This window comes from Caloenas nicobarica, chromosome 9, assembly GCF_036013445.1.
Source record: "Caloenas nicobarica isolate bCalNic1 chromosome 9, bCalNic1.hap1, whole genome shotgun sequence".
Taxonomy (NCBI): domain Eukaryota; kingdom Metazoa; phylum Chordata; class Aves; order Columbiformes; family Columbidae; genus Caloenas; species Caloenas nicobarica.
In genome coordinates, this window is record NC_088253.1 from 17,413,650 (window position 1) to 17,427,385 (window position 13,736).

The following is a 13,736-nucleotide window of genomic DNA, read 5'->3' on the forward strand; positions in this document are numbered from 1 at the left end:
TAAGAGGTTCAGTTGCTACCTCCACAGTTCTCAGAGTTCATACATAAACTTAAGGCTTTAGAAGCAAAACCAGGTGAAATCAAATATCCAGCACTGAATGAGGATCCAGTATCACTGACACTATGGAAACACAGACTGTAAACCAGACATCCTGGTATCCTCCCCTATGGACCCCTCTGCAGACGACAGCAATTTACAGAAACTCTCCAGTGTCCTGAAACCCTTATCCCAGAAATGGTGGTGTCTTTGCATTTAATAATCCTTACTGGACTTTTACTGCCATGAATCCACACATTTACCCTCCGTTTCCCGCTAGCCCCATTTGTCTGTCACATCCAGCCAAAAGGGACACCTGTGGCCTGTCCATCCAGGTTGACTTTTCTAACACTTTCTGCAGTTACCACCACAGCCCAGATTCACTCCTCTTCCAAGTGCAGGATCCCAACCACTTTTGTAGTTTCCCCATACAGAAATCATTGTACCCAAACCTTTACGCTTGTTCTCCTTAGCAACTTGTCCTGCTCTGCTGCTCGTATTTGGACATGAGAGAGCAGAGGAATGAGACTGTTCAGGATAAACACTATAGATGTATGCAGCAGCACAGTCATATCTGTGCAGTTCTCTTCTTTCCTACTCTTAGGAATAGATTGACTGGTAGAGACACTTGCTTAGGTCAATCATAACCCAAGATTTCAGTTAGTAATAGAAAGGAACAAGGAAATCCTCACTGTACAAGCAGAGTTAGGATTACTTCCTCGCTTCTCCCATACATTACTCCATATTTATCCACAATTGATTTGCCTGATACATTTTATTGTCCAGTCACAAAGCTCCTTCAGCTGCTTCCTACAAGAAGGTCGCCAGCAAAGGCCAACAGTCAGCCAGCTTCACTTCAACATATCCATTAAAGATTTGGAAAAAAGGGAGCAAGCACTGAAGATAACAATGCCAGCGTGCCTATGTTGCAGGACTCCACTGCCAACTGCCCTCTACGCTTAAGAGCTGTCTGCTTACTTTTAACCTCTGCTCCCCATCTTAACCATATTTCCATTCGAGAACCTAATCACTTGTCATTGCTTACAAGAAACCTTTGTAATTGCTTTCTTCCTATGAATTCTGCTCAAACCTTCTGTCTACATGCTCACAGATTCCTTCAAAAAACCTCCGGCAGGTCTGGCAGGTAGCACATCTCCCTCCCACACCAACTGCCCCTAGACACAGGCATCCATCCCAGGCACCCACCAGCTGTGTTCCTCAGAGCAGCTTTGCCCAGATCTCAGACCTGATTTTATTTCCCTCATTTGCCTATGAAGACCATTTGCATCATACTAAAAATTTTCCAGTCCTTGGGGAGAGAGGTGGATTCAAGTGAGAGTCTGTAAGCAGCAGTTACCTTTTCCACTCATGCAGCCCTGTGATTTGTTGCTGACAGAGCACCTGTGCTCCCCGGGGGCTGCTCTTTAGCAAGAACCAGTCCCAGCACATGCCAAGACATCCCAGGCATCTCTGCTTCAATTTGGGGGTAGGAGGAGCAGAATGCAAAGCAGTATCAGGCCTCAAAAGGGACACGGGAAAGGATGTGACAGCTGGGACCCAAGATGACAGCACCCTCCAAACTGCTCACCCTGTGCTTATTCTGCTCCCCACCTTCCCCCACCACAGAGGTCTGCACTCTGTAAGGGTGCGGGTGTTTATACGGGCAGGCAGACCTCCCTCCTTACAGCAAAAGCCCAATACATGCCAGAGGTCACACGCAGCTGGGCTTGACTGCCAACACACAGCTCCTTCTCCCCTCCCTCTGCCTTCTTCCCTTCACGCCTGACCTGTTCTTTGCATTTCCAAACAGGAGAAAACACACTTCCTTGGGAAGTAGAGGTCACACTGACTGCAGGCTGGCTGTGACCAGCCAAAACAAGGTTGGCAGATACAATCTGCATCCCACCCTTCATCCAGAGGGTCGAGATGGAGCGATAGCCACAGCCTGCACATAAACACATGCTTTGATACTGCCAGCTAAAACCAGAATGGCCCTGCAGAGGACACAACAGCTCCCCGTGCAGGCTCAGGACAAAGAGATCATTAGCCCCTCCATATCCTTCTGCCAAACTTTCCCTAGCCTGCCAGACTCGAGTCCTCCATGTTGGCTGCACCTTTTACGTTGCTCTACTAAGAGCAAGAGCATCAAACCCCAACTACAGCCACTGAAGGCTTGAGAAGACTGTTGGAGGCTCTTCTGAAAGAGCCCAAGACAGAAAGCCAAGCCTGTGGAAGTCCTTCAACCAAGTTTAAGACCTCGCCACTTCAGCCCTTTGACTGCAGTTAACCACACACCTAAACTTGTGTGGTTAAGGAGCAGCCTCCTCCTGCCTGTGGAAATTTATTCAAAGGCAGAACCTCTGCAAAATCTCTTGCACGGTTTCTTGACAGCTCAAAAAAAACCAAACCACCCCACTCTGCCTCACCCTGGTGCCCTGACTCTGCAGAGCTGGGTGATCAGATGCCAGGCCCCTCCGAGAGCACTATAACTTTACTTTCCAATGGATACAACTTGTTCTTTATCATGTTTACTCTATCACTACACCAGGTGAAAAAGAGAGAGGAAGCAAACTTATTTTTAAGTCTACTCCAAGAGGAAAATACTCTCTCGTCTTTGGCTGAAGGAAGCCAGCCTAAGTTGGAGTTCCTGACCTGAGACAGAGCTGTAGTAATGTCAGGAATAAACAGGAAAGTTAACATCTCTTCCCCTCCCCAGAGACTCATTTACCTTATACAGTGTGTTTCGAATTATTTCAATGTTCATTTCATCCAGGTCCTGTTCAGATATGCAGTCTTGGAAGAAAGCAGCTGAAACAGAGCCACAGAGTTAATGTTGCCATAATGAGATGCATGTCCAGCGTCTTCCAGAGTCCTCAACAATACCAGGCAGAAGCACACCCTATGTTGAGTTTGTCCCTCCCAGGCCTGGCCCTTATCTTCAGAAGCCACCAAATTACCATGACTCAAAACCTCAGGCTCCACCATGGCTCCCCAAGGCCACAGTCATTTTTGGGGCTCTCACATGAAAAAAAAAAAAAAAAAAAAAAAAAAAAAAAAAAAAAAAAAAAAAAAAAAATCTTTCTTCACCCTTTAGTGCTATGGTTTGGTTAACAGCCTATTCTCAGCAGAAATTCTCAGCTCTAGCCCCCAGCATCAGTGCCAGAGCAGCCTGTCTTTAAAAATCAGCAAAACCCAAACTGTTCCCAGATGCAAACACTCAGAGGTGACAACAGAGCTTCCAAATTGCTCACTACAGCATGGCAGCAGCGCTTAAGCAACTGCAAGACAGCAGCTAGCGAGTCCTGAGGAAGCTGGTGCTCCTCCCTCCTTCTCCAACATCTCAGTTGCATTAAGGAGGCATGGGGACACCACAGCTCCTACAGCCCGCAACACTCCACGGTTGGAGTCAGGAGCTGTTTCCCCCGGTCAGGTCTATCAGTCCCATTTTCAACTAGAGAAATAAAAGTCCTCGCAAGAGCTGGGAGGTAAGCATCCTGGAGACAGGATGAACTAGTGTTTTTTGGTAGAGTGCTCAGCCCTATGTACTTTGCTAGAGTATCTCTGAGAGGGAGTGTGAGAAGTCATTGCCACCTAAAGAACACAGAATTCATACTTAACACAGGGTACTGCAAGCTGCAGATAAAGATGAGTCTTGTAGACCTAGTGTAATATAATGCTGTTGTACCACTCGCTTGTGAGCAAGAGCACAATAAAACCCATTGACGTGACTTTTACGACTTCTTCAACTCTCACTCAGCAACCAACTTTGCTGAATTTGCTGCATAGAGAAATATGATCTTTCCCAGCTTACGCAGTCCAGCTGTGGGTAAAGGACACTGCGCTCACGCTGAGAACTGTCCAGCGCTCTGCTTTGTGTGACAAACTGGGTACGATGTGGGCTCACACCTTTGGCGTGCACCACTTTTATAGCGCAAGCTCCCTGGCATGGACAGCAGCCACACTGGGGGTCTAGAAAGTCCCTAACGGGGGTTAACCCCCACAGAGGTTTCTTTGCAACAGCATCAGAGACCAATGCCACGTTGCTGGAGGAGCGCTGCTCCCTACGGTTGGCAAAAATGCAAACAGAGTGTGCCAGGACTGGTTTTCGCTGCAGGACTCACTGGCCAGCCTGGATAGCTACGCAGTGGCTACTTCAGAGTAGCAGAGGAATGAGAACACTGCTATTTCAGTTCTTGGCCTTCCAATATCCCAAATTAGGCTAACGGCAAGTCTTATTTTGCCTTGCTAATCTATGAAAGCCATTTGGGGTTAGGCATTCCTACCAAGCCACGTAGCTATTCAAGTACTTTTAGGAGATAGAGCTGCTGTTTCTTTGCGTGTGGTCACTGGAAAGATTGCAAGTTAAACAACTGGAGCCTGCGTGCCTGCTTGTTTAGGCAACACAGCTACTACCCATGTTCTCCTGCTGAAGAAACGCCACACTAGATGGTACACAGCCTCAAGGGCATGGCCAGGGCAAAGGTCTGAAGAAGAACTCAGCCTAGCTGGGGCAGAAGCAGGCAAAGCTCACTCGTGTGCAAGTACATGAGCGCAACAGGCAAAGACCTTCAACTGCCAGCCTCATTCTCCAGAACCACCTCACCAGCATAATGGGGCATTTTCACTCCATACACAGCTGGAAGCTTTAAGGTCTCTGAGAGCTAATGTCTTTGAAATACTTGGTTCTATCTTATTCCCAAAATGGGAAAGTTCCTACTTACTGGTGAGGAGGATTTTCTTCCCCCACATCACCCCTATAGCAGGCTCAACTGAGCTGCATGCAGAGCCTCTGTTCTCCTGCTGCGCTGCTGCCTTACCTTGCAACCCAGATCTCGAGACACGCTTTCCCGCCTTTGCTGGGCTCCACCTGGTAAGTCATTTTTCCATGACAACTATTTCACTTGTCCCATTATCACACAGAGCATTTGCAAAAGCACTTTCAGTTCCAAAACCAACTATTTCTATCAATGACAATATGATGATTTAGATTGTTTTGTTCTTTCCAGCAACCCTGAAAGAATGATTAATCACTGACTCAGGCATACCTCATATATTTTTGCCCACAGATGCTAACCTAGAAAGTCTCCTGTGACTACCTCTCCTACTGCTGCAAAAAGACTTCCATACTTTCTCTAGAACCACTTCCTACACCTTTTATCTTCAAAGGACATATTTGTCTGACTGTTCATAAGACACTTGGTCTTAGTGTCATGTGCCTCCTGGTCAAGGCCTGTAGCTCTGAGATACGATAACCCAGTGCAGTATCCTGCTATACGATGAGCTTAAAAAGGCTTCTGGAGATTTTTTTCCCCCCTCCCCGCTATTGTTTAGGGGGTTTTGGTATGTAAAGAGCTTTCCTTGATCTAGAGCTAATTTTATCAGTCTCAGAACAAGACTGGGCATGTGCACATCTCTATAATTATCTAAAAAAAGTTGCCTACAAGAAATCGCTCAATGGCCCAACTAAAAGTGCTGGAAATTCAGTGACTCATTCCAGCAGAGGACCTGACAGCCCTTCACTAAGAAAGCACATGTGCCATGTGTCCCATGACAATAATCAAAAAGATCACATTGTCTAAGACCTCTCAAACCTTCCCTTTCCTCCCTAGTTTCAGGTCATAATTCCCAGAAGAGCTGGTAAATGGACATATCTAGCAGAGCAGATCTAACTACACCTAGACTGACCTGATGGCTCAAGGGCTGGCTCACATGAACCAAATTCCCTGCAGTACCAGTGTGCTGGTTTGGACATTTGTTGAAGCATACAAAAAGCCAGCTGGTCCTCCAGAGGAAAAACTGGCAAAGGACAGGCATAAACCTGAACCCAAGCCCATCACTTTGGCTTTCTGGATCACAACCTAGGCTTAGTCGGACCTAGTTAGACTGGGGGAAAAAGGGACATCTGCTCCACACACAGCTGAGAGGTATTTTGAACGGCTCCACTCACCCAGGGGAGTGTCCACCAGGATTGCATTGTAGAGCTCCGCAGGCGTCTGAGCAATGTTCACGGCTTCCATCTGCTCAAAGCTTCCCAGAGGATGACACTTGGGCACCAGTTCAGAGATGGAACGCTGGTGCAGGGTGCCAGTGATCAGCAGAATGACATTGTCGATCATGTAGCTGTACCTGGAAGGATACAAGAGGAAGCCTGTCACAACACAAATAATACAAAAACCAGCACCTGGCACCAGATGAGCAAACATCTTCAGTCCCTGTGAACATCTCCAAAAAGACACACCTTTCACACAAAGAACTAGTAAAGTAGCTTCCTTAATGTCTCCTTATCATGCCAGCCAAGGAAAAGGGAGTCAAGCATAGTCCCAGCTGTGATTTACGCTATGGCTCAACCATACCACGTGGGCATCTCCTACTTACCACTGAAGAGTGTTAGATTGGAAGGGACTTCTGGAGGTCTCCAGCCCAATGTCCTGCTCCAAGCACAGCCAGCTCAGAGCTTTGTCCAGTTGAACTTTGAATTATTTGCAAGGATGTGTACCTCTCAGCCTCCCTGGGGCTCTGCTCCAGCGTCTGACCACGCTCACAACAAAAAGCCTTTTCCTAAAATCTAACCAGTCTCCCAGCCAAATCCCACGCACCTCCGAGAGGAGCCTGGTTCCAGCTTTCCCACACGATCTCACAAGGTAGCTGGGAACATTTGTCCTTCCAGCATTCCCACTGCTCTCCTCGCACTGCCATGCTCTGTAGAGAGCATATGCAAAAGTCTGCATGGCAGGACATCAGCAAAGGGGCATCGGCAGATGGCCTGACGCAAGCTCAGCTTTGGTGCTGGCAGCACTGCTCCATCTTGCCAAGACTACAGAGAAAGGGTCACATTTCTGCAGTCCCACTCCCTTCCAAAAACATCAGGGTTGACAGCTCTGGCATGATCTTCATTCACACCCTCACAAAACTACACATGAGCTTTTTCACACCTCTGCCATGAAAAGCTACACACTCTTTTGCATTAGCCCATGTTATGACGTCCCTAATCAAGTTCTCCACTTACATTTTACAGGATTAGCAGATTCAGTCTTTGGCAGTGCAGTAACAGGACATTCAGTCTGGAACCATGGCACTCAGCACAAGTTCCATGAGCACATGCCTGTCATTGCCCTTCTCTCCCATATATCCACGTCTCTTGCACTGAGGAGCCCACAACTGTGCACAGTGCTGCAGGTGAGGTCTCACCAGTGCTGCGTACAGGGGGAGGATCACTTCCCAGTCCAGCCGGAGAAGGGAGACACAGCTAGCCTGAAGACTGGGAATACAGGAAAGGTTGGTGGCCTTCTTCAAGTAGAAGGTCCAAGCAATGGACCAAAGCATCATCTAAACACAAGGAGCTGAGAGGAAGTGTCCCCGGCAACAACAGGAATGGTGCTTTAGGTACCTTCACCATGAGCTGAGTCACAAGCCAAGCAAGCCACGAATCTGAAAAACATCAAGCGATATGAGGTTTTTTCAGTCAGCAAAAGATGCCGTTGCAAATGTCCCTCAGCAGCGCAGGGAAGAGACACGGATGCTGGAAGAGCAAGATTTGGGATTTTACACTCCCTTGCTCTCCCTGCTAGAGCTCTAACTCTAAAGAGTCAGATGATAAAAAAGACCTGAAGAAGCAGCTCCTTGGCACAAGCTGCTCCAAAACATCCAAACCAAATAAGATCAGGCCTGAACTAGAACGGCAGAAGGCACCACGCACGTCTGGAGCTGGAGCTCTGTTGAGGCTCAGGCTTCCCATGTGTACCTGAGTACTGAAGAAAGGGAAGTTCAGGTCAGCACACCGGGACTGGAGCAGGGGCAGGGGCAGGGACAGCAACGCTCAGCACGCTTGTCAGATGGGCATTGGGATGCTGCTGGTCTTTGTATTTCTGAGCTAACCAGGAGGACATAGTGCAACTCTGTTTCTCTTTGAACCACATCAAAGGCAGGTAAGCAGAACCAGCTAAAGGCAGATTTCGGTAGTTTTTATTAGATGGGCTTACCGCCTCTCAAATACGCTCAAAGGGCATGTCCATGAACAGATCCACACCTTAGTTCCTCAAACAGGTGCTGCTTTTTCCTCCACACTGCAGGGCTGGGTAAGGCACCTCCAGGCCCTGCCATTTTTGCGGAGAGCCTTTCTGTGTTTGCAGCCTACCTTTCCAGGGACATTCAGTCTAGAACCACAGTAATCAGCACAAGCTTTATGTACTAGGAAACCTCCTTTTGCCCTTTAATCCACAAGATCATTTTTATCCTTCCTCCTGTTTGTGCAACTCTCACCATGGAGATGATTGCAATCTCCACAACAGCAAGAAGAGCCTGTTTATGAGAACGGAGGGTAAATCCCTTGCAGTAAGCACCTGGTTTCTGGTAAATACAAGCATCTGCACCCTCACACGGATGCATCTCCATGAGATGTGCCAGAGCCAGGGTACAGCGGATCACTGCCCAGCTCCACCACCTGCCCTCAAACTCAGAAGTTTGCTTAGTGCAACACAGCAGCTTTCAGGAAAGACCATATGTAGGACCACTCTCACAAAACTAAGTCAACAACATAGGACCAGACCAAATTTGATTCTTCAACTCAGCCTAGAGTGAAAGAAAAGGCAAGGAAATATGGTTATTGCACACAGCATACCTCTTTCCTAGTCCCAGCTTGCCACAGATCTTGCTCTCTGCAAGGTATTTGCAACCTGGAAGGAGTCTGGCCAAAGTCAACCACACAAAAGGAAATGAGGGAAGTGCCTGGAGGCCTTTCTGTTCGCAGGTCTTCAGAGCAGCTTAGCTCCTGGCTTACTGCTGTCACACTGAGCTCATCCATGCACAGCCCGTCCAGCTCAGCATGAAAGCCACAGCCAGGTTTGGGGAGAGCAGCCCAAGTCCAACCTTCTTCGTGTGTGAGAAGCTCCTGCTTTCAGATCGTTGGTCCCAGGAAAGATAACCCAGCTGGCTTCCACTGCTAGAGTGCAGAGCATGGCTCTCCCCGTTTCATTTATACCCCTTAACTTCCTTGTTTCCTCATCCTTCAGGGAAGTCTGGGGAAATGCACAGTCTACAGATCAAATGCCAAGGCCTCTAAGAAAGCCTTTTTGAAAGAGTATTTTACCTATCAAGACTACTTACATTTTGCTGTCAGAGAAGGATTCATCCCTGCAGGAGGAGGAGTTACCATGCGCAAGACAGAAGGGAAATTTCTCATTCAAATTTCCACTGCGACAGCATTTCAAACCTTCATGATAACAAGAGAGCTGCAGCAGGACAAAGGCCTTCTTGTGCCTGCCAAGGCCAGGCAGACACCAGCACTAGTCCCTAATCCTTCCTGAGAGCTCCCATTTCCTTCAAGCAAGCCCAGAGCACACTTATTCACATTCAGTCCCTGCTTCACACAGTAAAAATAGCCACGGCTCAGTCAATCATGAGTACAAGGAAAGTCTTCTAGTGCCAGGGCAGCTGGAAAAGCTGCTTCTCATCTGTGGAAGGGGCAACACTTGCTTTCCTGTGCCAGGTCCCAAGAAGAACACATCTGCCTTCATTAGCACAGCTGTAGTAAGACCATAGCAGAGGTCCTAAATACGCTGGCATTTCCTCCCAGGCCCAAAGAATTTAATCTATTAGGGTGGCAGCAGTTTTCCTAGGAACCTCCAACTACTTGTTTAATAGAATAGCTTTTGTCATCATCCTCTTCACCTCTTATTAGGTTCTGACCAGCTTCAAATATTTCAGCTTTCATGGTTAATGCATGTTCAGACCCCTCCAAGAGCATTTTAACCTTCATGAGCTCTCAGTGCAGCTAACAAGAGGACCAGACTACGGGACATGTTGGAAAACAGGAATAGTTGGCCACTTGCAACACCACAAAGTCTTACTGGAGCCTCCTTGGCACAGAAAAGAGATTAGGATGTAGGACGGTCTGGTGGGAGACTGGAGACAGGTAGAAGGACCAAGAAGCTCCTTGGCGAGGATGAACCTCTGCACCAGCTCGCTGGGAGCACTCAGGAGGAGTTCAGAGGAGAAAGCACTACATGGAGGCTCTACATTAACTACAACCAGTGACAGAAGGTGGCAGGGCTTTAATTAAGTGGTGAAATGGCACCTTATCTCAAGCTCCCAGCCTCACCTCCACAAAGACCAGAGCAAGACTCTCTCAAGCAAGAACGTATTTTACACTCCTGCACTGAGTTGCTGTCTGCCCACACAGGGAGATAGACACAAAAAGTGTGGATGTTCAGCCAGAGTTGCACATACACAGTTATGCCCTGCCTCGCTCTTCCTGTTGCCCGCTGAACCGAGGTGTGGTGTATTCCAGAAATTCACATTCACAGAAATAAAATTTCAGTCAATACCAAGAAGCATCAGTAATGTCTCACAGAAGAGTAGAATTCCTTATTAAAAGAAATAGTCAGCAAGCATAGAAATATCATCCACAGCAGGAGAGAGATGTTGGCTTATGGCTTTCTGAAGTCTGAGACAACCAGGACCAGGATCTTCACTCCTTCAACACCCAGTTCAGCACAATATGCACTGGGCAACATGTAAAAAGAACAACAGCAGACTAGGATATGCCTAGAGAAGCCAAAAGGTGTGTGTGTGTGGGGAAATGTTCTTTCCAGCAGCAGCAGGTCAGAGAGATCATTCTCACTGCTGCTTTTGGGAGGTACAGCCTCAGGCAGGCACAGCAGAGACTTCTCAGAGAAAACAGAGGAGAGCCAGACCCCAGAAGCAAAGTTCTGGGATAGCCATTCATGGTTTGCTATCCAGCAGAATCCAGGACAGCACACATGTAAAAGCCACATACAGGCACTTTGACAAGAATGCCTTCCTCCTTTTGTAGTTACTTAAGTACAGTCACAGATAAACAAGACATGCAAGAAAGACTGCAATGGCTCGCTGAATATTGGGAAAGATTTTTTTAGCAGGGGAGCACATAAAATGCATGAAAGCTCATCACATGAGGCATTTACAACTTGGCCTGAAGGCACTAGGGCATAGCCCTGCATGGCAGCGACCCCAAGACAGTTAGGGCTTCTCCCTCCCCCACTTCCTAATCTAATCTAATCATAAAGAGTCATTGTCCTATAGCAGATAGGTTGGCTTTTTTATTGCTTTCTGCTCCAGGATACTAAAGAAACCGTAAACAATACTGCAAGTGGTCACAAAGCATGACTAATGACGGAACATTTCATGACCTGCGTTTCTCAGGGATCCTCTGAAAACCTTGCCAAACTGTAGCTTAACAGCTGCTCTGCCCTGCGAGGGGTCATGAGGACAGCCCTCAGTGTCAGCGGCACGGGCAGAGCGCAGCGGGCTGATGCACAAGTGCACGGCAGGGAAGAACCAGGCTGCAGCTCGGGGGTTTTGCCAGGATGGGCTAAGGTATTGCATTGCTCAGGCAACTTTAATGCTTTCCAAAACCAGCATTAGACTTTTAATGCAGACTAATGCTAGCAAAGCTAAAGTCACTATGTGATTGCATTGGGTGGTTACTCAGATTACTGTAGAAGCATTTGTCTATTTTGAGATGAAAAAGAGAAATTTCCAGCAGGATTAGAGCAGTGCTCTGAACTCAGTATGAATTCTAGAGACAACTTTAAATTATAATGAAGTTTTGACTATAGTCACTTCAGCATCAGTGCTTTTTTCTTGCAGTTCATCCAGCTCACGTATTCAGGGGCTGGCAGGGAAGTAACCCAAGGAAAAAGTTTGTGGCTGGTTGTACCGCTGCTTCCTTGGGTTGGTGCATAAGTACACAGTCCCATCTCTATATCCCACTGGGTTCAAGACATGAGCAAAGGTGCTGGAATGCAGAGCCACTTCTCACACCTCGCTGAAGCTCTGAATGTAAGTAATCATAGGGGAAAGCAACATGCAGACTTCAAAGCCCAAAAGAGCAGTAGTCAACACTTAAAATTAGCACCAACAGCTGAGATGCTCGTATCTGGAATGTTGTTTTACGATAATTAGTGAATAACTGTACAGCTGTCCTGAACCAGAAAGCAGAGGGATGTTGCACACCTGGAAGATCTCAGTGCCTCACTGAGGCTTGTTCAAGTAATAGGCAGTAGATGAACTGAGTCAAATCCTCTGATGAGTTTTTCAGCTCAGACTAGAACAAGTCAGACCAACAGCTCCTGGCCAGGAGCAGTTTCACCCCTTGTCTGCAGCTGAAGCTCTGGCAGTCCAGGAAAGAGCAAGAGTGTAGATGCAGCATGTGATGGTCCCCGCTCAAAGTGCACTGATCTCTTCCTGTCTTTGCACACTCTTTCCTAGAGTCACACCAAGAAAAACCACACCTAAGTGGTAGGTTCGTGAACCTGCCAAAGAAAAAGCTGAGATTGTCATGGTTGCCACCACAAACCAAAGGCACCCAGCCAATAAGTGGGTGCCCTGCTAAACTTAGATCAACAAGACCATTTCACAGCAAAGAGTTGTAACTTCACAGTACGACAGAGGCTGTGGCAGCCTTTCAAATCCAGGCATGTTCTCAGCATTAATCTATATTTAGCTGCATCTCCACATGATTTTTACCATCTTCTAGTGAGTCTAGGTCTCCTGGGATACTGACCTCAGTTTTCCAGTGGTATCATCCTGTAATATATAAGCAGTCATACAGTGTCAGCTGTGTTAAAGGCTAATGAGAAAAAAAGCTAGATGAAGTACTCTTCATTTTGAGGATTTAAGAATATGACGCTGTGTACCAGATGTATACAAACCCCTTGAAGCACCAAGGGAATGTTCTTAACACCTTGCAGCATCATGCAAGAGTCTCTGGTTGCTTAAATCTGATGCCTCAAAGATTGACCTCAAAGCTGGAGAAACACTAGTCTGGTATGCAAGGCTGAGTCCCGGCACTCTGTGCCGTGCTGAACAGACTTCAGCACTAATTACATTTTAAATATTGACCGGAAACATCTAACCATGCTGCTTTTACATACACCAGCTGCAACCCCAAACTTCCATATGCTGTTTTCGTACCTTCTTTACATGTAACGCACTAAAAACCCCAAACATTTCAAGGATATAAAAGAAGAAAAAAGGCTGCACTGTGCAAACTGACATTGGCCCCAGAACCACCCAAATAGCTAAGAAAGCTGGGTGAGTTTTATGGCCTAAACACCCTTCCTTGACTCTCAGCGAATGTGTGGTCTGGGCTGAGATAACATGCAGAACATCACTGTGCATACAGACCTGCTGCCAGCAGAAAGCAAGAAAAATCATCATCCCACATGACGTGCAGTAAGCCATGTGGGGTAGACACAAGAATTTGCTTGGCCTGTTAATATTGAAGTACTTTGCAGTATTTATGCAAAGTTCCATAGAATTATTTACTGGACTCCAAACTACCACACAAAATGGATCTGGAAAGGGGGCTAGGGTCCCAGATGCCCTCAAGAAGTCTTCAGAAGCAGGACCCTTGGCCTACAGGCCTTCTCTGGGCTGAACTTGCCAGCCTAGAGCACTGGGTGAAGCAAATCAAATGAAAGGTAAAAGGAAAATGAAGGCTGCTAAGGTCCAGCACCAGAAAACCTTGAGAACAGTTTCAGTCAAGGAGTGAAGCGTGTTACATGGGGACAGAAGTGTGCAGTGAACGTTCATCCAACTGAAGGCACCACACACACGTTGACCTCCGGAAAAGTTGCAACCACACATAAGTTGATCAGAGAAGCACTGATAACCTCTTAACATACTCCTTCCCTCCCTGTTTTATGACTCTAACAGACACA

At 47.1% G+C, this 13,736-nt stretch overlaps 1 protein-coding gene across 1 annotated transcript in view; it reads right to left on the reverse strand.

Annotated features, from left to right (window-relative positions):
- ATP6V0D1 (ATPase H+ transporting V0 subunit d1) overlaps window positions 1–13,736 on the reverse strand; it is a 34,537-nt gene that overhangs the window by 4,834 nt on the left and 15,967 nt on the right. Inside the window, exons 3-4 of the mRNA XM_065640944.1 lie at window positions 5,984–6,162; window positions 2,765–2,844 (exon numbers count right to left, since the gene is read on the reverse strand). Of these exons, the coding sequence (XP_065497016.1) occupies window positions 2,765–2,844; window positions 5,984–6,162 (259 nt within the window). The remainder of the gene's footprint in view (window positions 1–2,764; window positions 2,845–5,983; window positions 6,163–13,736) is intronic.